Source organism: Camellia sinensis, chromosome 8, assembly GCF_055761805.1.
Source record: "Camellia sinensis isolate YWXY chromosome 8, ASM5576180v1, whole genome shotgun sequence".
Classification (NCBI taxonomy): Eukaryota; Viridiplantae; Streptophyta; class Magnoliopsida; order Ericales; family Theaceae; genus Camellia; species Camellia sinensis.
In genome coordinates this window covers 111,193,347-111,220,757 of record NC_138968.1, presented here as the reverse complement: position 1 = coordinate 111,220,757, position 27,411 = coordinate 111,193,347, and the positions used below count along the sequence as shown (strand labels likewise).

Sequence of the window (27,411 nt, the reverse complement as noted above, 5' to 3'; positions counted from 1 at the left end):
TTATTAATCCAATAGATAATTAATCCAACAAATTTGTAAGATTATTAATAATGGGGTAATGGTGAGATTAGTAATCCAATTAGATAATGAATACCACACTAATTTAATATGATTATTAATACTTCACTATTAATCTTGTGAATTAAACATGAGCTACAAGTATACAATTTAGCATGCTTGCTGCTGTCCATTGCTATATTGGCAACTCTGTTTGGTTGAATTTTCAGAATTTGTTTTCTGATTTTTTTTTGGGAAAATTTATTAGAAACTAGTTTGATAAAAACAAACAATAAAAACATATATATTTAAAATTTTAAAAATTATTCCCTTCCCCCCAAAAGAGAAAATCATATGAAAATAATGAGTAATTTTTATTTTTTCATTTTTCGCAAAACAAGTTTTTTGATCTTTATTTTTATTCAAAAAAAAAAAAAAGAAAGATTTTGAAAGCTCAACCGATTCAATGTCTGAATGCCATGCTTGGATAGATAACATATGAAAATCAAACTGCCATGTTTGACAGCACATGAACCTCAGATGTTTCTAGGCTCAACAAACACCGACGTTGTTCTCGAGGGAACTGTAAAACTCCCAGTCAACGCTTCATACGTAGAGTTCTTCACAAATTCATCAATTGACATAGCCTGCACCGAGGATCGCACAGAAAAACCAAAATTATTTAATTCAAAATGCATCATGCTTCAAAACACAAACCAAACACACCCTATATGATTATTATGTGCATGATAATTTGTGGGCAGCCTCAGAAGTAACTTTCAGATGACCACAGTACTTCTCATTGGCCTAGATCAACTGCACATTACACTCCATTTGACAGTAGGTTATACCCTGGATGGGGACCCCCCCGTATGATGATTTTGTTTGGCAACAGCTAAAAGCCATTTGTTTTTCCTGAACCTTTTTTTTTTTTTTTTTTGGGAGTGAACTTTTTTTAACTTTTCAAATCCATCCAAGTCTAAAAGGATCCAAAGAGTACATTTTTTTAAAAATAAATTTCAAAAACATTCACTAAAGACAAAAATAAATAAATAAAAAAGGTTTGTTTTTTGGTCTTCAGTGGAATTTTTTCAGTTTTTATCTATTTATTTACTTTAAACCTTTTAGGTCCCATCTAGTCTATTAAGACCTAAAAGTGATTTTTTTCTTTTTTGAAACATTTAAAAAAAAAAAAAAAAAAGCAATTGTCAAAACCCACTCTGAATCTGAAGTAGTTAATCAACAACCAAAATGGCAGTTATGGAAGTTATCTTCTGACAGAGACCATTCATGCTTTCTTCCAAAATTAGTTCAGATGTAAAATTTGTATATTTTTAATCAGACTAGATTATATATAAAGCATAGAAATTATAAATGTAAATATCAAATGAAAGCCACCTGGCTAAATGTTTTTCCAGTTAATACTAAAGAGAAACACAATACCTGTATGGGGTGCAGTGCAAAAGTTCTCACCCGTAGTGCAGGGTTGGCAAATGAGACAGCAGTTGGGCAGACATTGACTATAACAACAATGTATGAGTAGCTGTTGGAAACAAAGCAATAGAAGTATCATTACCTCATATGATTAGCATTGGTGTACTACCAAAAAGAAAAGGAAAAGAAAAATTGCATATACTTCATGTTTACTCACATGGGATCCAGTTGAGATAACCCAGGGACACCTTCATGACCATCTTCAATGCTCATCACTATGACACCGGGGACCCATGAGGGACCAGTGTTATGGAATCGTACGCGTTGCTAGACAAAAATGTGATTACATGACTTCAGAACTTTGAATGTTATTGGTTTGTATTTAGCTGCTTGACTCTAGTTGTACTCAACAAATTTAAAGCTGCGATTATCAATTTCTGAAAGTTTAAAAGAGAAGAGAAAAGGAAGAGACAAGGATATAATCACTCGAGGTAAATATAAAACATATCAGTTTAAAATCACACTACGGGTGGTAGGACGCACACCATTGTCTCCCCCTTCAAGCCATTTCCAAACTTATAAGATTAAATTTCTCTATGTTTTGACTCATAATGGCCCTGAAAATTACCTCCAAAATTCAATTTGTTAGTTGCTATGGTATGACCTCTTGGCAACCTCTAGGAAATTATCACAATTTCAAAATACTCACGCTCCACCTTGAGATCTCAATATTTGCAGCAATATGCCACTGCAGTATTTACAACAATATGCCACTGCAGTATTTACAACAATGCCACTAGCCCATGCTAGTGTGCCAACAAGCACCATAGCATGCACAACACCTCCACCTTTGTGCCAAACCCACAAATGGCAACTCAATGTCACGTAAAAGGGAAGATCAAATGTAGGTATTACTAAAAAATAAATTAAATTACTTTTTTATAAACAATATTTAATTCCATCTACACTTAAAAACAGTTTCTTACTAAATATAAAGTGTAATAATAGCTGTTCTAACCTGGATGGCATTTGCTGTCCTCAATCGGAAAAGTGGTGAAGAGTACCTAATTTGTAACACATTCAAAAAATTCTCTACAGCAGCAAGAATGTGACTACTCTGAGGCTTGAAGGATGGATCTGCTAATCTTGGTTTAATTCTGAAGAAGAAAACAACACCTTCAAGCTTATTATAGATATATTATATATAAAATTGGATGCTTATAGAGCAAGGGGTAATCCACGAAAAAGGATTGTATGCATAGAAAAATTAAACTCCAAAAGAAGTTTGGGTGTAACCTACATAAATCCATAGTTAAAAAGGAAATAACTGAATGCTTACAGGGGCCAGTTCTTTTCATTTTTTTCTTTTGGTGGAAGGCCGACGCCCCAATTGTTAGATTTGTAGCTGAAGTCTAACCTGAAAACAAATTCATCTAAACAATAAGTTGAGCTGATGGAAACATGCTACAACTTGGACTAAAGTCATCTGCATTATGAGACCATAAATCAAAAGTAACCATTTATGATCATAAATTTAACCAAAATATGATTCAGTTGTACCATCATCAGGGAGTTGGAAAAATGTTTCAAGCAGAGCAGATAACAATTCTGGAAAAATAACAATTGTAAACAACTAGAATTCACTTATAATTGCAGACCTGTTAAACCAATCACCAGAATTATATGAATCCCGGTCTAGTGACTTTGAGCGCAGGATCTCATCACCAGAATGAAAAAAAGGTATTCCCTACAAATAGAAAAAATATTTAATGATGAATCAAGAAATACAACAAATAACATCTTATTGGAAATTTTTTGCTGAACTTTGTGAATTATTCTATGCATCTGACTCATTTTGATGAATTTCCATGCCCAAAGAATTGGCCCTCCCCAATGACGTATGAAATCCGTGGTACAAAATACAACAGACTCAAAGGTTCTGTAAAATGTGTTGAAGACTTGCATAGGAATAGGATCGATGCAAATGTTACAACTGATATACAGCTAACATCTACAAAGACATACCTGATAAAGCTCTTTGTATTACCCAAAAAAAAAAAAAAAAAACCCTCTGTTTTGTGCACTCTGACTGGAAATTTATTTTTCAAAACCTAGCTAACAGAAGACCTGTTGTTACATAAGCAGCACAATTCAAGTAACAATAATTCAGCCTGCTTGCAGACAGATCAGATTTAACTTCCTTTGCAACGAGTTTGACTGGAACAGGGCCAATATTATTACTTCAATTATCATAAGAATTTGACCTAGTAAATTCATTTAGTCCAGGATAATCGTCCAATATTAATTTAAAGATATTAATAATTCAGTTAGTAGGTTGGGTCATATGAATTATTTAACAGGATAGCCCAGACCATTTCTTGGAATCCAAACATAACTGGACCTACTTAGTTGTAAACCAATGACAGCTCAACAATTCAAAGATCTTGCAGCACTATTAAAATAACCATGAATGAGATTCGCTAGGGCCAACAAAATGGAAGATCTTACGGAAAATTCATCTACGAGTAAAAAGTTACACCCAACAAATATACAACCAAAAGTTCAAAAATCCATATAGAATGTTATTGCTTGAAAAGCGCGTGATGGATAAAACAGTAGAGAAAATACTATTATTCAACAACTATGGAGTACCTGTGAAAGTCCGATTATACTTGTTGCCAAATGATTTAATCTGCATCTCTCATCTACAGAAATTTCCATTGGAGTCTATGGCAGTGCAGGGGGCCAAGTTAGACTAGAAGATAAATGTATGACTCAGGTAATTTAACATATTTTAAGAGAAAAATAGACTATACCTTCAAACTCACAATGTCAAACAAGGTCTCGTTGTCATGAGCAGAAACATAATTAATCTGCAAACGGTTTAAGATGGTGATCAAAGGGTACTTTAGAAGTATTAGAACAGACAAACAAGGGGAGAAGATTCAGGAAAGCATATTATAGGAATGACAAATAGAGCATTCAAGTGATGATATCATATAACACCACAAGAAGGAAAGCATATTATAGAAGAGAAGCGAAGTCGGTCTCCCTATCACATCATACTAATCAAACTGAAGAGAAATAAAATAAAATCAAATATATCACACCAAGAAAACATTACAATCCTTACTGTTTCTATTGGACTTAGAGCATATGCAACAGGAATCCCGTCGTAAGTACAAACTTCTGATCCTTTGACCTGAAAGAAAACAAAAAATTACATTAAATTAAAAAAAAAAAAAAAGAAAAAAAAAAAGGAAAAGAGTCACCAGTTTAATACTAGGAGAAAGAAATCAGTCTGAAATTCGGAAGAAGTATTGATAGAGCTTTATTAGATTAAAACTAACCACCTTAGAATAGGTATAGGGATAGATAACAATGTAGCCAAATATTAGAACAAATCATTTTGAAACAAATTCTCTTGCTGATACAAACTATTTGATTGATTTCTGCTGTGTTGATGAAAGAAGTTTGTTGAGCAATCTATAATGGTTCTCCTCTTCTGTTATCTTGTGTATTGATTCTCAATTTCTAACCTCATGAGAGTTCAACATGGGCTTTAGAAGGATTTTTATTTCCAAATAAAGGTGCCCCTCCCAAATGAAAATTAAGGATTACATCAAAGTTTTACTCACTTTGCTAAATATGATAAGTCTGGGAACTTAGGGATAATTGACAACATTGTTTCATTATAAATAACTATAACCAAAAACCTCTACAAGTGGTTTCAAGGAGGGAACTAATGTCCCTGCAGTAGCCTACCTATTCTTGGGCAACTAGCCTTTGCCAAGGGCTGTATTAGAAAGATAACGAATACAACAGTGGCTTAATGTCTCACTGCATCTGTTTACATAACAAACGTCCGGGTTTCAAGCATTGTGAGGCCTCCTAGTCTGGAAGAGATTATTAGTGCTCACCCAGCTGCTAGCTACTAACCAAAGAAGCACCTTCACTATATGAAGGCTTAAACTTTCCAAATCAGTTAGTTTTGGAAAAGGAGCAGGAATTAGCTTTGCTTGAGACTAGAAAGTATAGGCCTTCTTCCTCTCTATCCTTCCCTCGGTTTATCTCTCCCATTCTCTTTCACAAAAGAAATAAAATAAAATATGTTTTTTTACAGATTTTTACTCCCACTTTGTACTAATCTGTGTGGGACAAGTACATGGACTTGCAATCTTCATCTCAGTTCAACAATCTTGAACCTGTTGATACCTACTCAAGCAAGCCAAGCTCATCCCCTGTTGGACTCAGCCAAGCATGTAACCATGTGGAACACATCCTAACTCATCCCAACATGTGACCTACCAAAGCACATCTCTGTATGGGAACCCATACAAGAACGTCTCCACATAGGACCCACCCTACATTTCCAATTTGTGCTAGCTCTTATGAAATTTGTATCACCTTGGACCAGCATTGTACAATATTAATCGTTTTGGGCTAAGCCCACGTGACTTTAAAATGTGTTGTACAAAGCCGGTTCAAAGCTAACTCTTATAAAGAACTTCACTCAGATCACACTTCACCAAGCAATGCGGGATATGTACATGAACTTGCAACCTTGACCTCATCTCATCCATCTTGGCCCCAAGACTCAATCAGATATATTGGTTCTTGGCTCGGGCAAGGTTTCGAAAAGCAGTTATGGCCGCCGCAACGGTTGTAGTGGCGCGGTTGCGGTTATGGTTGCAGTTGCAATTGTGGGGTATAAAGGCCGTAGCGTAACGATTGCAGTAACCAAAATCATCACTTTTTTTAATTTTTCGCACAATTTGAAAAAAACTTACCGATACACATTTTTTTAGAATCATATTTATTGGGATTTTAAATAGATTTTGATCAAATTTTGTTAGTTTTTAAGTATGATCCAATATATTTCATATTTTTAAATCACTATAAAAAAAGTTTTTTACATTTTATTTCAATAATTAAAGACTTTAAGAATAATTGATTTTAAATGTTTACAAAATTATTTTTGATCAACACATGAACTAAATAAATAAAAAATATTTACAATTATTAAATGAAATGATTATAAAAATAAAAAAATTATGCCATAAACAAAAATTATTTTTGAGCTTTTTTTTTTTTTTTTTAAAGACATTTTTTAGACAACACTTTATAACTGACTATATAAAATTATTTACAATTAAGTATTAAATGAAATGATTATAAATATAAAAATAAAAATAAAAATTGTGCCATAAAACAAATTATTTTTGAGCTACTGATTTTATTTTATTTTTTAAAAGACATTTTAGAATAAACATTACAGTAACAAAATGAAAAAATATTTACAATTAAATATTAAATGAAATGATTATAAAAATAAATACAACCACCGTTTATACCAATAAATCCCAAATAGTGATCTTATGAACTATTTTGTCCTCCCTTTTTTCTTATAGACCCAAGTCTCATTCTAATGCAAATTACATAAAGGGCCAAATACAAATACTTGTGTGCTATGTATTGAGGGACAAATGTGGATTTTTCCATAATGTTAAAATTACTATACGTAACACTTCAAAAGAACTTCTTAGTGTACTTTTCCCAAATGTAATACTCCAATGTAATACTTAAAAAATGTAACACTCCAATATAACACACTAAAGAACTTCTTAGTGTACTTTTCCCAAACATAACATTCCAATGCAACGCTTAAAAAATGTAACACACTAAAAAAATTTCTTAGTGTATTTTTTCTAAACATAACACTCCAATGTAACACACTAAAAAACTCTTTAGTATACTTTTTCAAACGTACTCCAATGTAGCATGTTAAAAAGCTCCTTTCGTATATTTTTTTCAAACGTAAAAAAAACTCCTTAGTATATTTTTTCAAGACATAACACCCCAATCAATATAACGCTAAAAAACTCCTTAGTGTACCTTTTCCAAACATAACACCCCAATTAATGTAACACTAAAAAACTCCTTAGTGCACTTCCAAATGTAACACTCCAATGAAACACACTAAAAAACTCCTTAGTGTATTTTTCTTAAACGTAACAATGTAACATTTCAAAAAACTCCTTAGTGTATTTTTTCCAAACGTAACACTCCAATCAATGTAACATATAAAAACTCATTAGTGTACTTTTTTCAAGCACAACACTCTAATGTAACACTCCAATGTAAAACCAGAAAACCACACTAGCAGAAATGTAGATTTCCATGCTCGACAACCAACACTTCAGCCACCAATCCCTCCAAAAAAGAATCTTCCATACCTCATCTTTCCATTCCTATCCCAAAAACTAATAAGCAAATTAGAAAAACGAATCAAAAAAGGACATTCACTTAAACTTAAATGACATCAAATCAAATAAATGCAACTTTTCAAAACAAAAATTACTAATTGGTTCATAAAAAAACTCTTAAGACTAAATGGATCAACATTTTCCCATATGGGATTTACAGGTAAATTTTCCTTTGTAGCAACAACAAAGGACTTTATTGATAAATTCAAAAAAGTAAGCAATGATAAGGCATCCTCTTACAAAAGAAAAGGAGAAACAAAGCAAAACCTTAATAAGAAACTCTGAAGCAAAAGGCTATATATCACTCACCGCCAACCAATCTCTAGCTAACAAAAAAAGTGGGACCCCCTTAAATACAGGATTCCCCGAAACCCCAAAAAAAAGTTAAATGGCAAACACTATCCCACAAACAGTCTATCTCCCGGAAACTTATCTTCAAACACCCTCGCATTTCTTTCCATCCATAGAACCCAAAAAGTTGCAACGACCGCAAAAGACCATAGCATTTTGGCTTTCTTCGATCCCCCGAAAAAGCGAAAGTCAACTTGGAGCATATGTGCAGTCCCTTTTGGAGCTGCCCACATAACATTCCCCAACAAAAAAAAAAAAAAAATTGTGCCATAAATTCAAAGCAATTGGGCAATACAGAAATAAATGATCAACGGATTCCCCATTCTTACAGCACAGAATGCACCAATGAGGTTAGAAAGCGATTAGGTCTCCGTTTATACAATATATCATTTGTCAAAATGCCTCCATGAACCAAGGCCCACAAGAACACCTTCACCTTAAGAGGAACACAAGCCTTCCAAATTCTCTTGCAAAAAGGAAACTAAGGAACATGAGGAGTATTGATCAGTTTATCAAAAAAAGACTTACAAGAAAATATCCTAGATGAATGAAGAGTGTTAATCATATTGTTTAATTTTGATGATGCCTAAAAGATTATTTGAAAAATTCGGATTTTTTTTTTTTATACATATTCTATACTATTTGACACAAAATATTATCTGTTTAAAATATAGATTGTATGATATATTTGTTAAAAATATTATTTAAATGGAAATATTTTGAAAATATCACTATTCACTTTTGTATTATTTTGACAAAATTAATTGATTGGTTGGCTGGTCACTATTCACTTCTTGACAAAATTAAAATTGATTAATTTTTTTTTTGACAAATGTGATATTAATGAATTATTCCTTTTTAATATACTCACATGGGATGATTAGTTATTTTTATTTTATTTGAGTATATTTATAATCTCTTCAACAATTACAAAACTTTTAAGAGGGATATATATATATATATATATGAGTGTGAATTGAATTTTATATTTAAAATTATGATGACTTGCTTGCAAAACTGGTCAAAGAAAAGGTGTAATGTTTGACAAAAAAAAAAGTGGACAAAGAAAAGGTGTAAAAGTTGGACAAAGGAAAAGTGGACTAAGAAAAACAAAAAGGATATGCTGTCGAGGAGCATCTTCTCTTCCAACGGGTATATTTTTTTGTATAAATAGAAGTGTTGTGTACGGAGAAAAATCAAGAACTTGAAGAGAAAAAATTTCAGTGTGCTCCAAAATTATGAGTATAATGTATTCTGCTCTTTCACTTTCAGATCTAAGTATAGCCTTTGTTCTTATACTTTCATATCTACTCTTTGTGAGAGAATTATTGTAAAAAAATGTTTAAGTACCACTTATTTTTATTCATTATTTTTGTGAGAGATTTTTGTAAGAGTGAGACATTAATTGTTGAGCGAGACTCAATAAATAAAAGTAAGTCTTGTGCCAAATCCACAAGTTTGGTGGTGTATTTATTCAGTTGATAGTAAAGAAATTCTTAAGGAAGTTCCTTGGCGTGAACTATAAATCTCAGTGTTTGATTTCTCTCTCTATCTCTCTTACTTTTATATTGATAATTATTATTCTGTTTTTTTTGTTTGTTAAAATTCTGAATATTGCATTAATTTTAATATTGTAATTTTCTTTTAATAACCCAATTCACCTCCCTCTTGGGTTGCCTACCTAGCATAACAAAGAGCCCAAACCCTCTTGTCCTCCAAATGAGGAGCCAAAGAGAAATTATCGATTCTAGACAACAAAGACGCCAACTGTGAAGCCTCCCTATCATTAAGATTTTTAAAAAAATCAAAATTCCAAGAAGTTGGAGCCAAAAATGAACAGGCCATGGAAGCAATAGAAGAACTATGAGATCGAGTCACTCTATAGAGATGTGGAAAATCAAAAACAAAAGAAGATTGACCCATCCAAACATCCTCCCAAAAACGAACAAATTCTCCATTGCCCACCCTTACAGAAAGATGATGAGACCAACATGTGTAGATATAAGAAATTGATTTCCAAGGAGCACGATAATTACCACTCAGAACCACCCTTGAATCCTTACAATTGTCTTGAGTCCCATACTTGCTTCTAATAACCGAATGCCATAGTGAATCACTCTTAAATGGAAATCTCCATAACCATTTTCCAAGAAGGGCCATGTTCCTAGCCAAAATGTTACCAATGGCAAAACCCCCCTTATCCTTAGGCAACGAAACTAAATCTCAATTCACTAAGTGATCCTTCTTTCCGTCATCCTTGCCCTTCCAAAGAAAATCCCTCATCAACTTTTCTAATGCCCTTGCCACCTCAACTGGTATCTTGAACAAAGATAAGAAATAAATAGAAATACCACTCAAAACCATCTTAACCAAAGTGTATCTACCCCCGCGTGACAATAAAGCCTTACTCCACCCTTCCAACCTCTTACCAATCTTCTCCACAACTGGATTCCAAAAAACTTCACTTCTAGGATTACCCCCCTCAATGGAAGACCTAAATACTTAAACGGAAGTGCCTCTATACCACATCCTAAAAGTGCCGCCCTATTCTAAAGTAGGTTTTGCTGCATATTAATGCTCACCACACTACTTTTCTCCAGATTAACTTGAAGCCCTGAGATTACCCCAAAAAGTGTCAAAATCGAATAAAGGTTAACTATCTGACTTTAATCCCCTGTAGCGAAAAATATGATATCATCCGCATACTGTAAATGTGTCACACTAACTCTATCCCCCCCCCCCCCCCCCCAACCTCCAATCTCGCAAGACCTACTTCTCTAACTCTATCAACCATCTTTTCCAGTATGTCTTGCCACCAAAATAAAAAGAAAATGAGATGGTGGATCCCCTTGCCGTAACCCTTGCAAAGCCCTGAAACACTCCCCTGATTTACCATTAACTAGAACAGACATATTGCACGTCGACAAACATCCCCTAATTCGAGATCTCCACCACCTACCATAACCCTTCTTGTCCATTACAAAATCCAAAAACTGTCAATTCACATGGTCATATGCTTTCTCGAAATCCACCTTAAAAATAAGTCCCCCTATTCCCTAGACTTCTATTTTCCTCTACTACTTCATTTGCCACTAAGGCTGCATCCAGGATTTGTCTTCCTTTCACAAAAGCCCCTTGCGCCATAAACACAGTCTCCCCCAATGAAATCCGTAGTCTCTTTGATAAAACCTTCCCCAAAATCTTATAAAGTGATGTGACCAAACTGATGGGCCGAAAATCTCCAATTCTTACAACATTCACCTTTTTAGGAATTAAACAAATGAATTCATACAAGGTTTTTTCTTTGGGTTTGGATCATTGAGTATTCGTTCTTTTTTTTTTTTTTTTTTGTAACTTTTGTAAGCTCTTCAGAATATTATAAAGATGTGTAATGGGCCATTACGGTACTGCTACAGCCATTATGTAACACCGAAACGGCCGTTATACATATAAATTTCTGTCACATCGCAAAAGCGGGTGTAACGAGTAGCACCTACTGCCGCAACCGTCATCGCTTTTTGAAACCTTGGGCTCAGGTTACCACCAAAACAAAATAAAATAAAATGTGAAAAGTAATATTCAAAAGGTGTATTAGATAACTTCAAACTTTATTTAGTGCCATGCTATGCTTTACCTCTTGTCCTTCGTAATTGGTTAGCACAAAGTCCCTTAAGTTTGCAGCCATCCCAACCTGGATTATTTGAGAAGTACTTCAGTTGTATATAGCTACTAGATGCAATAAAGAAAACATAATGTCCAGACCAAGAATGTAGAGGCCCAAACCCAATAAATAAAAAATGTTGGAAAAGATGTAAAATCTAGGTCGTAAAACTAGTTATAACCATTACATGAGGAACAATAACAAACACATGACTGAATCGCTGAGACAGATGATCATGAAATTTTTTTCTTTTTCAATCAATTTTCGGTTGATTCACAAGATCATGACATACTTTTCTCAAACATTGTTTGCAGTTCATCAGACATCAACCTTTGTTCCCTAAACTTCAGATGTTCTAGCCATTGTTATGTGCACAGACAAATATTTATTTCTATTACACTTTCAGTTATGAATATTATGACATATATAGGTGAACGCATGTAGAAGTATCATATTATAACTTTAATTAACATGAATGAATACACATAACGCAAACTAAAAAAGAACCTTACTCCCAAGATTCCGGCTACTTGAGCACAAATCAAATCACTTGTCTCTAGTCAACTTGATCCAAATTCATATATATATACACACACACATAATTTTTTGGTGGGGTAAATTACACTGACACCCCCTAAAATTTCTGTTTAATATAGATCCCTCCTCACATTTGAAAAATTACACCTATCCCCCTGTCAGATTAAAATGACATAGTTGCGCCTTAACTTTTATACAGATAAAATAATAAAATAATGCAGATATTTTGTTCATATCATTTCAAGGGAAAGAACAATCAACTTCTTTGGTTTAATTCACACAAAAAATTGAGTTTTTTTACTTTAATTGAATTTTTTAAATATTTTAAGCATTTTTTTTTTAATTTATTTTTTAGATACACCTAATCTAGATATACTTAAGAAGTATAATATTTTGTGATTTTTTTTAAATTCACCAAATACAAAAAAAAAAAATACAAAAATTCAATACATTACCTTATTTTGTTGTATTCAATTTTTTTTTTAAAGTTTTTTGAACAAATTTTATACTTTTTAAATATATCTAGATTAAATTGATCTAATCTAAATATAATGGTGGAAATAAAAATAAAAAATTATATTCATATATAAAAATTTATACAAAAAATGTCATAAAAATGTTGTGATAATTGTATTGTTGTAAATATAAATTATAATTATGAGTGTTTTGCTTTAATGTGAAAGGTCACCATTAAACTATATCATTATGTTTGAAATTTTTTTATAAAATTTATATTTGTATATCATCACTCAATAAGAATATGCTTAGGTTGAATTTAATAATGGAAAATTGTAGAATGTAGTCATGACGATAGGAACAAGAAATGGTAGGGAAAAGGGCATAGCATCAGCAATCCAGAGGGCAATTTGTAATGAGATTACAAACTTTAGGGAGGGAAATGTAATTTTTCAAATGTGAGGGGGGATCTGTGTTAAACAAAAACCTCAGGGGGTGTCAGTGTAATTTAGCCTTGTTGGTAGGCTTAGAAAAGCAAAAGAAAACAAAAACAATAACTTATAGCACAAACTGAAACTCCCCTCTCAATGAAACAATTAGCAAAAGAAATAGAAGAATATATCTCCAAAGCAAAAAACAGGTTCCAGGAGCTATATATCATAAGAATTTACCTCATACACACTCTACAAATGCTCTTCCCCATTTGTGAGCAGCTACTATTTGCTCCGTCCATCTAGCTCATCACAGTGATTGAACTAAACAATTTCTTTAGTTCTCGTTCACATCTCAAACTAGACCAAAATCTACTCTCCTTTGACCCTAAACTCCCCATAGGTCTGCATCTTGTTCCACCATTCCCATTCAAAGTCAATGCTTCATCCCAAACCCCTAAAATGGAAGGGAAATTACGTGTAAATCCTAATAAGTGACTTATTGTTCAATAAGTTCTATGATAATTAATAACATTTTTCATTAAGCATTATTAAAAAACGTCACTAATTATTAATTTTGCAACGACAATTTGAAAATTGTCACAAAAAATGTCACTAATTATAAGTTTTAGTGATAGTTTAAAAAAATCGTCACAAAAAGTCGCTAATTTTCAACTTTCAGCTACAATTAAAAAAATTCATCACATAAAAATGTCACTAATTGTCAATTTTTAGCGACATATGTAAAAAATCATCACAAAAAAATTATTTTTAGCGACGATTTTACTAGGACTTATTTTTAATAGGATTTTATGGGAATTAAATCCAACCATTAAGACCTATTAGTCATTTACCCCAAGCTGAAACTGGAAGGACTTCGCTGAAGCCCTTAATTCTCTTTTTCAACCAAGCTGGCAATTAACCAGAGTTCCATTCGAACCACCTAACATCAATTCCTCTAAAATGCACCATGAGGGGCTCAGAGCATCCCCTTAGGGTAGAACCATTGATATAGGGTGCACTAATTGGAGAGATTTCTTATCATTTAGTCATTTTTTTCTTTGTTGGTGGACTTCTTGTCCCTTTCCTACTGTGCTTCATCTTTTTTTTTTTTTTTTTTTTGTAATAAAGTTTCACCTTTGTTGCTGATCAAAAAAAAGAAAAGATTCTCATCAACTTACACATACACTATCTAGCATTTATTTCCCAACAACAAAGTCTAAGCTGTCATTTTTTTTTTTCACTTTTTTTTTTTTTTTCACTTTTTTTTTTTTTTTTCATAGGTAAAGTGCAATTGAAAAGCAAAGAAGAAGAATAAGAAATGCTAACTACTATCATTTTTAGCATATATGCCTCTCATCCAGTCATTCGTATGCTAACTTATTGCTCTACATATGTAATTGTTAATCACAGTAATACATCTCAATAACTTATCTCTAATGTATTCTCTTCTTAAATCCACCATTATCTCCTATGGGGCCTGAAATATATATATGTACAATATAACAGAATGCGAGGATACATCATTCTCAGACATGCACGACACAATCACGTGAGAATCTATGTCCACAGATTGGGAGGATTGGCAAGATCGACACCAGAGCAAAACCCTAATAATATTATTCACACAAGTTGCACAGTACCAAAAACTTGTATGTGGAAGCCTGCTATCATTCTCATAACTTGTTTGAACAAGAAGTTGACCGAATAACAGGGTAACTTGTTTGAGCTAAAAGATCTCTGAACTCATTTTTACTTCTCTCCACAGCTAGTACACAAGGACATCTAGTACTCCAGATGCCGGCATATGAACAACTCAACCAAATCTATGGATAAGGTAGCAACTACTAACCAAAGTCAAAAACCATTTTACAACAATGAAAGAATGTTATAAACTCAACTATACATACATAAACAAGATGCAACCTAAATACACTTCACCTACCACTGCTACCAACTGGACCTCTCCCACAATGCACTTAGTTAGAAGCAGTATTTCTTATGCCTTGATGAACAGCATAAACCAAAATATTTCCTCCATTTAAATCGCACCATTTTTATATAGGGTTTTAAGGACTCTCCACTAGACTGGTGTATCTGAGCTGAAACAAGAGAAACTTAAGACAATTTAAAGTAGGAAGGTATGAAGACTGCCGACCTCAATGTGATCCTTTGATCCAGCAAGCATACACTCTTCAACTGCTTTAGAACCATGGTCATGATCATTGGGCTGCCAAAGAAGCATAAGCAAATTCATTGATTAAATATGATCATACAATTAACTGTAATCCAAAAAAAAAAAAAAAAAACGTGAAAGAAAGCAGCCATCCAACAATCTTTTATTTATATTCTGTAACAAACCAACTATAAATTTTGACACTGTTCACACCTAGAGCAACCAAAATTTTATGTAGATGGCCAAATTCATTGGTCTTCGTTTCAACAAAGATGTGGGTTCTAAAACACAACATAAATTATACATTAACAAAATTGTAGGAAGTGTAGAGCAATGAACAAAATTGAATTGACAACTAAGAATCATGGACACGCAACCCAACACAAACACGTTAACACAACAAATTTCAAAAGGGTAGATTACGAATACACCCCCTAAGGTTTACTGTAAATAGTCTTCCATTAAATGGATCGTCACCTATTGTGATCTACTCTATTTGCTTCTTCTAAGGGTCTTCCATTCTTGTCTTTTATCTTCCATTGAAATCTCTTAGGTACTCATTTGTTATTTTGTTATATGTATTTGGGTGGATCTGTGGATCAATGGAAAATATTCAAGAGGCAGAGGGCTGCTTTGGCATATCAATTTAATATCATCAGCTGAGAGCTTTGATGAATTCAAGCATTAACATCATATATAAAGTCCATCGTGTATAAGCTTTGACAAATCCAAGCATGGGATTGACACTGTTTTGGTGTTTGAGACAGAGAAGGCTGAGTCTGACCATAGTGGTTTAATGTGGTACAAAAAAGTACCCAAACAAGATACTCTTCCTTCAGTAGAAATTCCCTGCTATGCACATCAGCTGCAGCCACATTTAAATGTGAATAAGACACCCATTTGGCAGGCCTCTTGTGAACCAAAACGTTATCAAAATAGGACACCACACAATGCATGAGACTTGCCCAAGTATAGTTTTTACAGAAAGATTCTCCAAGTTGTCCCATGAACTCTTTCCTCTCTTTGGGTGATAAACCTTCAAGTTGTCCCAAAAGTTCTAACATCTCGTTTAATGATATTCCACGTTCCAAATCTCTCTAATAGTCTTCTCTCTGTTAGTAGCCCTACCAAGCAACCAAGTTTTAGTCTAATATTCTTTGCAACACATTGTGTTTTTCTGGATCTTGCCATGGGCAAGATAATTGATATTGTAAGGAAAGAGCGAGCCTTTACTTTATCAAAACAACATTTTTCTTTTTCTATCAAATAATATGTTGATGATGAAATTTCTTGAAATCTTTGCCAATCAAAAGAATAAGGCTCTTCTAAAACATCAAAAATTTTATCTTGATTTATTAGCCATGGAAAAACATGGCTTGGTTTAACCACTTCCTATAATATCATGTGGTTTTCAAATGACTTTCATCAACTTCATCTTCGTCTCAAGTCAAATGTGTTGGAAGTAACCTTCATTAACCACAAAATAATCCTTACTTGCAGTGCCACTTTTCATCATCAAAATCTTTCAAACAAGCTGCTATACCATCAAAGACTTGTCCAGAAAGGTTGTCCTTCCAAGCCTTTGTAGGTTTAGAGAAGAGAAACAGTTACGGAATGAGTTAGACTTCATCCTCTTTTATATTGATAATACTAAGTAATTACAGGAGTACCATAAGGCATAATTTATGGGTCAGCTCATTACACCAATCAAGGGAATAAAATAAGAATAAAATACAATCAATATTATTTCCTATTCTAACACTCCCCCTCAAGCTGATGCGAATATATTTCTTATGCTCAGCTTGTTGAGAATGCCATGAAATAGTTTGCTCCCTAATCCCTTGGTGAGAACATTAGCTAGTTGGTCCACAGTATTCACAAATGGAAGACATATAGTGCCACTAGTGAGTTTTTCCTTAATAAAGTACCAATCAATCTCCACATGCTTAGTTCTATCATGTTGAACTAGATTATAAGCTATGTTGATTGCGGCCTTGTTGTCACAGTATAGTCTTATGGAGTCAGTCTGATGGATTCTCAAGTCTCCCAACAATAGTTTAATTTATAGCAACTCACATACACCCTGAGCCATAACCCTTAATTCTGCCTTAGCACTAGATCTAGCAACTACATTCTGTTTCTTACTTCGCCATGTGACTAGGTTGCCATCAACAAATGTGCAATATCCGGAAGTTGATCGTCTATCAGTGACTAATCTAACCCAATCTGCATCAGTAAATGCCTCCACACTGAGATGGCCATGTATTGAGAAATAGAGACTTTTCCCAAGAGAAGATTTCAAGTATCTCAGGATTCTCATAATTGCCTCTAAGTGGGAAGTTCTAGGAGCATGCATAATCTGACTAACCATGCTCACGACAATGGCAATGTCTGGACGTGAGTGCAATAAGTATATAAGCTTGCCCACTAGTCTCAAGTATCTCTCCCTATCCACAGGCTCTCCCTTTTCATCCTCACTTAGTTTCTGACCTGGTTCTAGAGGTGTATCGCATGGTCTACCGCTAAGCAGTCCAGTTTCCTTTAGCGAGTCAAGTACATACTTTCTCTAACATATGAAGATGCCATCCTTGCTCCTAATTGCTTCAATACCCAGGAAATACTTTAAACACTACCAAAATCTTTGATTTCAAACTCTTTGGCTAAGTATTCCTTCAATCGAGGGATCTCCTCAACGTCATCCCCTGTCAAAACAATATCATAAATATAAACAATTAGAGTTGTGGTCTTACCTCGTAAGGAGTGTTTTACAAATAAGGTGTGATCAGCTTGACTCTACTTGAACCCATATTTCAACATAGCTCGAGCAAACCTTTCAAACTAAGCCCTAAGAGACTACTTTAGTGCGTTAAGTGACTTTCAGAGCCTGCATACTTTATCTTTGGGCTTAGCATCTGTAAAACCAGGAGGAATATCCATATAGACCTCTTATGCTAGGTCTCCATGAAGAAAGACATTCTTCACATCAAACTGATGTAGTGGCCAATTCAAATTTGTAGCAAGAGAAAATAAGATTCTCACAGAGTTCATTTTAGCAACCGGTGCAAATATCTCCTGGTAATCTACCCCATAAGTTTGAGTGAAACCTTTAGCAACTAATTTTGTTTTGTACCGTTCTATGGAACTATCTACTTTGTGTTTTACCATGTACATCCACTGACACCCAACTGGATGTTTGCCTCTAGGTAACTCTACTAACTCCTAAGTACCACTCTTGCTGAGAGCTCTCATCTCTTCTATCATGGCATGCTTCCATTCAGGAATAGAGAGAGCATCCCGAAAACTGATAGGTAGACTCATAGAAGACACTTTAGACAAAAAAGCCTTATATGACGAAGACAGATTAGCATAAAAGACATAATTAGTAATAGGATGTTGAGTACATGACCTAACTCCCTTCCTATTAGCAATGGGAACATCAAAATCTGAAAAATCAGGAATATGAGCACTAGGATCAAAATTACTGGGACTCTCAGGAGAGAGGATTGAATCTGAACACTCATCAGGAGAAGAAGTTGGCAGTGGAGGAGGGAAAGTAGGCTCTTGCATCCAGGTGTCTTGCTGTCTATCCTGGTCTCTGACATAAACTTTGCCTACTTTTTCCTCAACAACTGCTGGCTCATCATCCTCTATCTATTCACTATGTTACCCAGACTCGGGTACGGATATCGGGTGCGGGTGTGTATCTAGGGGTCGGACACTTCAAAATTAAAAATTAAGAATACATGGATATGGATCCAAATTTGGATACGGATACGAGGATACGTTAGATAGTTTTTTTTTTTTTTAAATATATTTATTTTATGAAGATGAGTTTAAAAAAAATAAGGAATAAATAACAGATTTTGTTAAATAAAACAAAGAAAATATAAATTATTTTAGATATAAATAAATTATATTATATATGATAAAATAAGTTATTTTTATTTTAATAAATATGTTAGCCAAATACAAAACACTAAAAAAACTAAATAGGCCCATACTTATTTTATTTAGGCCCAAAAAATTAAATAAGCCAGAATAAAATATTATAGGCCCAAACGAAATAAGGCAAATACAAAATACTAAATAGGCCCAAACTTTTATTTGATTTATTTGGGTCTAGCTCATTAGCCAAACCTAGCAAATGCTCTCCAACTATATATAGCCAGTCAAACTCTCTCTTTTCTCTCACTCTTTTTCTCCTCTTTCCTCTCTCTAAAATACGCACAGCAGAGTTCAAAAAAAAAAAAGAAAGAAAGAAATACGCACAGCACCATCAAAGCTCTCCTCTTTCTTCTCCTTCACACTTGGTGATTATGACTCTCTCTCTCTCTCTCGGTTCTAACTCTAGATGACATGGTTATTGTAGCCGACATTCACTCGTCGATAAAGCTATGATCCAACGAATCCAGATCTCGAACCCAACAGATTCATGTAAGTATCTCAATCTTCTTCTTCCTTTTCGATTAGCCGTGTCCGAGAGAGAGGAGGTGAATCCGACACAGATCCCGTACCCGCACCCATGTCGTGTCGTGTCGTGTCGTGTTGTGTCGACACGGGTACTTCACCTTCAACTGCCGAGTCCATGTAACACAGTCTGTTCAACCACTGGCGGAAGTGAAACAAGAATCTTTTCACTCCAAGGCTCCTCCTGAAGGGATGACTGGAATACCACAGAGGCCGAAAAGTAAGGCTGAGACTCAAAGAAAATGACATCCATGGAAACAAATCATTTGCGAGTAGGATGATGATAACACTCATAACTCTTTTTGGTGGCAGAATAACCCATAAAAACACACTTAAGGGACCTAGGATCCAATTTACCACGAGTGGGTGACTAATTATGGACAAAGCAAATACGGGCCAAAGGTCTTAGGAGAAATAGAGAACCTGGAAGAGGTTGACCCGAACAAAACTTGAAGAGGTGTTTGTTTTTGAAGGACTTGGGTAGGAAGATGATCAATCACATAAGCGGCAATGAGAACCGCATCCCCCAATAGGATTGAGGAACCCGCATCTCAAAGGATAGACAACGGGCGACATCAAGGAGATGGCAATTTTTACGTTCTACAACACCATTTTGTTGAGGGGTATTAGTGCATGAAGTCTAGTAAATAATGCCATGAGTGGTGAAGTAAGTGGCAAGACCTGAGTCAATATATTCCCCCCCATTATCAGAACGTAGAATTTTGACAACCGCCCCAAACTGAGTACAAACCATTTTATGGAAGTTTTGAAGCACAGAAAACACCTCACTTTTATCTTTCATCAAATATACCTAAGTAGACCTAGAACAATCATCTATGAAGGTAACAAACCATTTGTGACCGGTTAAAGACACAAAACGGGATGGACCCCAGACATCAAAATGAATCAAAAAAAAGGGAACTGAACTTTTATTAATAGAAGGAGCAAAAGAGGCTCAGTGTTGTTTTCTAAATTGACAAGACTCGCATTGAAAATCAGACACATTATTTTTCTCAACGACAAAAGGAAATAAATGCTTAAGTAATAAAAAAGGGGGATGTCCTAAGTGACGGTGCCATAGCCAAGTGTCATCCTTGGTGGATGGTAACTAAATAGATGAATGGGCCAGCTTGTCTGTCTAATCCAGAATGTAAAGACCATGTTCCTCTCTACCACTGCCAATCCTCTTCCTCATGATAAGGTCCTCAAAAAGACAATGATCAGGAAAAAAGGTCACCCTACAATTTAAGTCACGGGTTATATGACTCAAAGGTAAAAGATTAACACTAAAATTGGGAACATGGAGGACAGGGGACAAAAGAAAAGAAGAGGCGGCATAAATTAAACTTTTCCCTGGCACAGACGAAATAGTACTATCAGCAATACGCATTTTTTCTTGACCTGTGAAGGGTTTATACTCTGAAAATAAATTAGAAGAGCCAGACATATGGTTGGAAGTACCAAAATCAATAATCCATGGTACAGGCATATGAGATAGCAATGCACATTGCGAGGAAGCCAAGTTACCTGAATTGGCAAAGGAAGAAGAGGGTGCACCTAGAGCAAAAGTAGAGGCTCGAAGATCTAGCAAGTGGCGAAGAGCAATCTTAAAATCCGAGAAAGATAATCCCAAAACATCCGCAACAGAAGCGATAACCGAAGATGAAGATGGTGGATCAATCATGTCTGAAAGATGTGCCCAAGCATTGGCCCCTCGGCCTCTAGACTGACTAGACCTACCCTCTCAAGTACTAGGACGGTTTCCTCGGCCACCAAAAGGTGTCCCATGTAGCTCCAACAGGCCTCTCGTGTGTGGCGAGGTCAACGGCAGTAGTCACAAAAAATATTATCCTTCTCAGAGGAAGGACGAAAACCATGAGTTGCACAGTCTCCATCGCAAAGGGGAGCAGAAATCAAGGCCGAGCGATCAGTAGTGACAGAAGGAAGCATCACAGAGCAGCGACTCTCCTCATTTTGCACAAAAGCAAACACCTCCTGGAGAGAAGGAAGCACATCCATGCCAAGTACTCTGCTCCGCACTGAATCATACTCCACATTGAGGCCTTCTAAGAACTTGAAGACACGCTCTTGTGCCACAAACTTCCAATAACCACAAAATCAGTGGGACAGACTAGTTTGTAATCCTGAAAGTAATTAAGTCGCTTCCACCCATTGCTAAGGAAAGTAAAATATTGAAGGATAATCATCCCAACTTGGATCGACCTTTCAATGGAGCGACGTAACTCAAAATACCAATTACAAAACAAAAAGGAAAGGAGCTTTCTATTATTTTTATTATGGAATTATGATGGAGTTATGAAATTAAGAGAAGTTAGTAACGAAGTAGGAAACAAAAGGATGGAGATAATTTACATTGTTTATTATGTTGGCTTGAAAGCCAATTTATAAAATACATCTTATATATACAAACAAAACCATAAAGTTATCCTAGTCTACTAACATTATTACATTGTAAAAAATTAGCACACCAATACGGCCAAAATTTTGCACCTTTCTACCAAAGGCTATAAGCCTAGACATAGGCTTGGACAAAAGTTCTATAAAAAATAAATACAAGATCAAAAAAGTCTTGAAAACAATAAATAAAAAACTGTCATTATTGGTCATATTCTAACAAACTACAATTATACACAATTATATACACTATCTACCCTCCCCGGTTTTCAAAGGGACAGACTGAAACAGATAAGATTTGGCAGATCTTTTCTGTCTTGTAGCTTCGGCTGAAAGGATTTGTTTGACCACTTTCTACCTAATAATGTAAGCTGCTCCACGTGTCCTGGATAAGGTTGGAGTCGTGTCCTGGATAAGGTTGGAGTCGATCAGGAGACAGCTGCATATGATAGTGGGGACCACTATGCTTCTATCCGGTTTATGAGATTGTGATAATCTTCATCAGTCTCAGATGGAGGAAAATCAAGATCCTGGTTGTATTGCTCATTCTGAAAATGTTCTACATCATCCGCGGTCATGGCTAGTTCCAACGGAAGATCCAAATTATTTCTCTTTTTGAGATTTAATAACATGTCAAGAGCTTCATTAATTTGTATAGCAGACCTTTGATATGTTATGGGAAAATGGATTACAAATACTATTCTACCATCTGTGATCATGATTGATAATTTTGTTGAGCCATGGATAGCAGACGCTACCTGTGAAACAGATATTAGACTGTCTATCCAATATTCTGTCAAAGAAAGTTTTTGAATATTTTCCAATCGCTCTCTCCAACAATCTTCATCTAAATAATCATCTTCAAATTCAAAATCTTCAGTTTAGTTAAGATACTAAATCTGGTATGGTTGGAAAAAATGTTCTCGTTCCCGCCAACCAATAGTGCTGGAGATCCAGAAAGTAAACTATTTACTCCATCGGAAGCCTTTTACTACCCATGAGAGCATTGCTTTGATGATCCTTGGATATTCTATCCATTGGATTGGATCTAAAATTTGAAAAATAACTTGATTAGTTATTCCCCAATCTATATCTTCAAAATACCATATGCCATGATTTGCCATGATGGTTATTTTGGGAATTCCATCTTTAAAATTTAATTTATCATAAGATCGTTCTAAGATTTGTCTAATCTTATCAAGATGATCCTCAACTCAATTTTTGATTAATAGATAATTTTCTTTTGAGAGCAAAGTTCTTGCTTTTTCAAAAAGACATTCTTTTTATTTGTTCCAAAACTGGATCAGAAAACTCATTTGATATGAGGTATGATAGCTGAAGAAAATTGTTTATTTTTTCAAAATTGAAATCTTCATTACAATTCATTTGTTTAAAGATATTGAAACAAAGATTTTGCAAATCTTTTAATTTAGCTGTTTGCTCAGCTAATTTGTTGGCCAGAACTTCCATTTGTTTTCGAAATTTCACTTTGTTGTCTACAATATGAGTTTTCCAAACTCCGTTGAGTTCTGTATAAATTTCTCTGAATATACCAGGGTTGAAAAAATATTTTATCTCAAATTCATCTGGTTTAGATATCTAAATATTAGTTGGAACTGGGTTAGTTATCATTTGACAAAAATTCTTTAGATAAACAGGCATAGCTGGTGCACTGTAAAAAGCTTTTTTAGCTTTGTTCATGCTATCATATGATTTATAGCTTACACCTGAATATCCCCAAACTTGCGTTTTGCAATCATTCCATTCTGTGTAAATTCCAAGTTGTCTTCCTAAAAATACAACATAAACTTTTTCTTGTCTAGGGATTGCTTTTTTAGCAATTGTCACCCAATTTCCTTAAGCGAGTTGTTTACCCTTGTCCATTTTTTCGTCTTGGTCTAGAGAACTTTTGCAAAAATTAAAATTACTTGTTTAGTAATTTAATTTTTTGAAACAATTTCTACTAAGAAAATCTGTAAGAAAATTGTTAGTACCTTTAAGATGTTCTACCTCAAAAGTATATTCATAAATTTTATTATACCAGGCTAATCGTCTTCCTTACTCAATAGGTTTTTTATTGATCAAGAAATCTCTTACTGCCTTATTATTAGTGTGTATAATAAAATTTTCTGGGGCTAAATAAATATGAAAACTTTTTATTGCCAATTTTATTGCAAGTAATTCTTTTTCAAAAATAATATATTTCTGTTCATTTGGTTTAAATATTCCAGAATTATATCCACAAATCAATTCTTCTTTTTGTAATTTTATGGGTATTGGATTTTTTTCTTGGTCTAATCCCATTTTCTGATAAAGGTATCTCTTTATCATGCCATAAATTACTTGGTATTGTTTTAAGAACACATTCCCAGCATGCTTCTGAGGCATCTGTTTCTAAAATTAATTTATCACCTGTTTTAGGAAGATAAACGTATGGAAAAGTTTTAACATTTTCTTTAATTTGTTTAATTAAAACATCTTCTGTTGTCCATTCAAAAATAATATTTTTCCTTAATTTGGCTAACCAAGGAATTTCTATTTTTGAAATACTTTTGATAAAATTTAGTCCATAATTTAAAATACCTAATAAACTCTGTAATTGTGTTATATTTTCAAGAATATCAGGAAAATCTTGTACTTTGGACAAAATATGATCTTATAATTTTAAACCTTTCTGGTCTAAAATTATTCCCAAAAATTCAATTGATTTTTTTTTTCTAGTTCAATCTTTTTTGGAGAGAAAATAATTTCATGTTTTTGGAATTTTTCACAAAATAATTTTTAATATTTCTCATGCTCCTCCTTGGTTTTAGAGAAAATAAGTATATCATCAATATAAACTACACAACAATCTTTAAGATCTTTAAAAATTGTATCCATCCACTGTTGAAATACCTGTGGTGCTATATTTAACCCAAAAGGCATTACATTCCAGTGGTAATATCCTCTAGGTGTACTGAAAGCTGTCAATTTTTTTGACTCTTCTGTCAATTGAATTTACCAAAATCCACTCTTACAATCAAATTTGCTAAAGATTTTTGATCCTTTGGTTAATTGTGTATAATTTACAATCAAATTTGCTACAGTGTATATAATTGTGTATAATTGTAGTTTGTCAGAATATGACCAATAATGGCAATTTTTTATTTATTGTTCTCAAGACTTTTTTGATCTTATATTTGTTTTTTGTAGAACTTTTGTCCAAGCCTATATCTAGGCTTATAGCCTTTGGTAGAAAGGTGCAAAATTTTGGCCGTATTGGTGTGCGAATTTTCTACAATGTAATAATGTCAGTAGACTATGATAACTTTATGGTTTTGTTCGTATATGGAATATGTATTCTATAAATTGACTTTCAAGCCAACATAATAAGCAATGTAAATTCTCTCCATCCTTTTGTTTCCTACTTCGTCACTAACTTCTCTTAATTTCATAACTCCTTCATAATTCCATAATAAAAATAGTAGAAAGCTCCTCTCCTTTTTGTTTTGTAATTGGGAGAAGTTCCCCTTCCGAGAGTAAGTGGTAGTCACGGCCTCCCAAATATCCTAGGCAGTGTCAATAAAGAGACCCCTCTCCAATCTCCGAAACCATAGAATGCATCAACCAACCTATAATGAAGGAGTTGGTGATCTCGGGTCCGTGGTGGTGGGTGCCTGTATCCTATCAACATACCTCATTTCTCTCTGCTCTTCAAGAAAATAGTCAGACTCTGCGACCACGCTAGATAGTTCTGACCATTGAATAGAGAAGTGGTGATTTTAAGGCCAGGGTTGAGATTATCAGTTATAGTAGAAGGCAAGGGAGCTCTCGCTCTTAAGCGGCTGAGAAGTTGGCGACTCATTAGTGAAATCTGCCATGTAGATTCTACTAAACAACCCTCAAACCCAGGGCCAATCACACACTCGGAAGATAATAGTGGAAGGAAACGCACAACTCCTCCTATGAAAGCATAAAGAAGAAAAGAAAACTTTTGTTTTTTTTTTTTTTTTTTTTAATGCATTTTTTTTTTTAATTTTTTTTTCTTGGTTCTATTTTTGTGTTATACAGAGACTACAAGAAAGAAACAAGGGAAAATTAGCAACACTAGGAAGGACCAACCAGAGGCATTCGTGTGGCTAACCAGAGGCTAGACGACCAGCCAGGGGGGATCGAATGCGCTAGTCGACCACCTGGGAGGCCACAAATGCCCTCATCAACCACCTGGGAGGCTAATCCAGAGGCTAGACGACCACTCAAGTAGGATCGAATGCCCTAGTCGACCACCTAGGAGGCCACGAATGCCCTAGTCACACAACCAGGAGCTATCGCCAGAGAGAGAGAGAGAGAGAGACGATGGCACTGTTAGGGCTACCGACTGTCCTAGGCAAGAGTTTGGGTGGCCTGGGCAGTCCTGCGGTGGAGGAAAGGAGGCTGTGATTGGTGTAAGATTCCTCCAAATAAGGCTCTGATACCATGTAGGTTTAGAAAAGAGAAAGAGTTAGGGAATGAGTTAGGCTTCATTCCCTTTTATGTTAATAATACTGAGTAATTACAGGAATGCCATAAGGCATAATTTATGGGTCAGCCCATTACGCCAAGCAAGGGAATAAAATACAATCAATATTATGTCCTATTCTAACAGCCTTCAACCCAACTTATTAACTTCGATAGAGCCTTTTGATGGAAAATGGCATCCTCAATAGGGAACTAATTTTTGGTAAACAAAAACCTGAAATTTATATGAGTACTGAATGATTCTCAAAACAACAATCCGGAAAGCAAGCTTATATTTACCATACTTGGTATATAAATGGTAAATGAACTAAAGAAAGCTTTGTACTAGTTTGTCAAAAGTGTATAAAGGTAATTTTTTGATCTTCTAAAAATTTACAGAGTCATATTTTGAAGTTTTTAATAGGGCTCCACAATTTCCCAACCAGAAATCCATTTATTGTTTCGACATGCCTTGAAATGTGTACTAAAAAGGAGGTTTGATTACCATTCGATATTCACAAGGAAAGACTAGAATCAATTATGGACTAGATTTAAAAGAACATTCTTAAATGAACTGAGAATGGGAATGAATATACCACCCCACCACATGGTAATGAGATAACCTCTGTATAACGGTATCTCATTCATGTAGGATGGGATTCAAATTATCAAATGTGCACACCAAACATGGGAAATTGGTGGGACTCTTTCCCTTAATTCTTGTCAAACAAATGCATCCTAATC

The 27,411-nt window shown here is 34.5% G+C and overlaps 1 protein-coding gene across 1 annotated transcript in view; it reads right to left on the bottom strand.

The window, feature by feature from the left end:
- Nucleotides 1-257: 257 nt before the first annotated feature.
- LDA (limit dextrinase) overlaps nt 258-27,411 on the bottom strand; it is a 52,123-nt gene continuing 24,969 nt past the window's right edge. The window contains exons 18-28 of the mRNA XM_028213039.2: nt 15,292-15,363; nt 11,683-11,739; nt 4,565-4,633; nt 4,248-4,304; nt 4,084-4,158; nt 3,090-3,178; nt 2,771-2,848; nt 2,450-2,588; nt 1,649-1,758; nt 1,441-1,540; nt 258-644 (exon numbers count right to left, since the gene is read on the bottom strand). Coding sequence (XP_028068840.2) covers nt 534-644; nt 1,441-1,540; nt 1,649-1,758; nt 2,450-2,588; nt 2,771-2,848; nt 3,090-3,178; nt 4,084-4,158; nt 4,248-4,304; nt 4,565-4,633; nt 11,683-11,739; nt 15,292-15,363 — 957 coding nt within the window. The 3' untranslated portion in view covers nt 258-533. The remainder of the gene's footprint in view (nt 645-1,440; nt 1,541-1,648; nt 1,759-2,449; nt 2,589-2,770; nt 2,849-3,089; nt 3,179-4,083; nt 4,159-4,247; nt 4,305-4,564; nt 4,634-11,682; nt 11,740-15,291; nt 15,364-27,411) is intronic.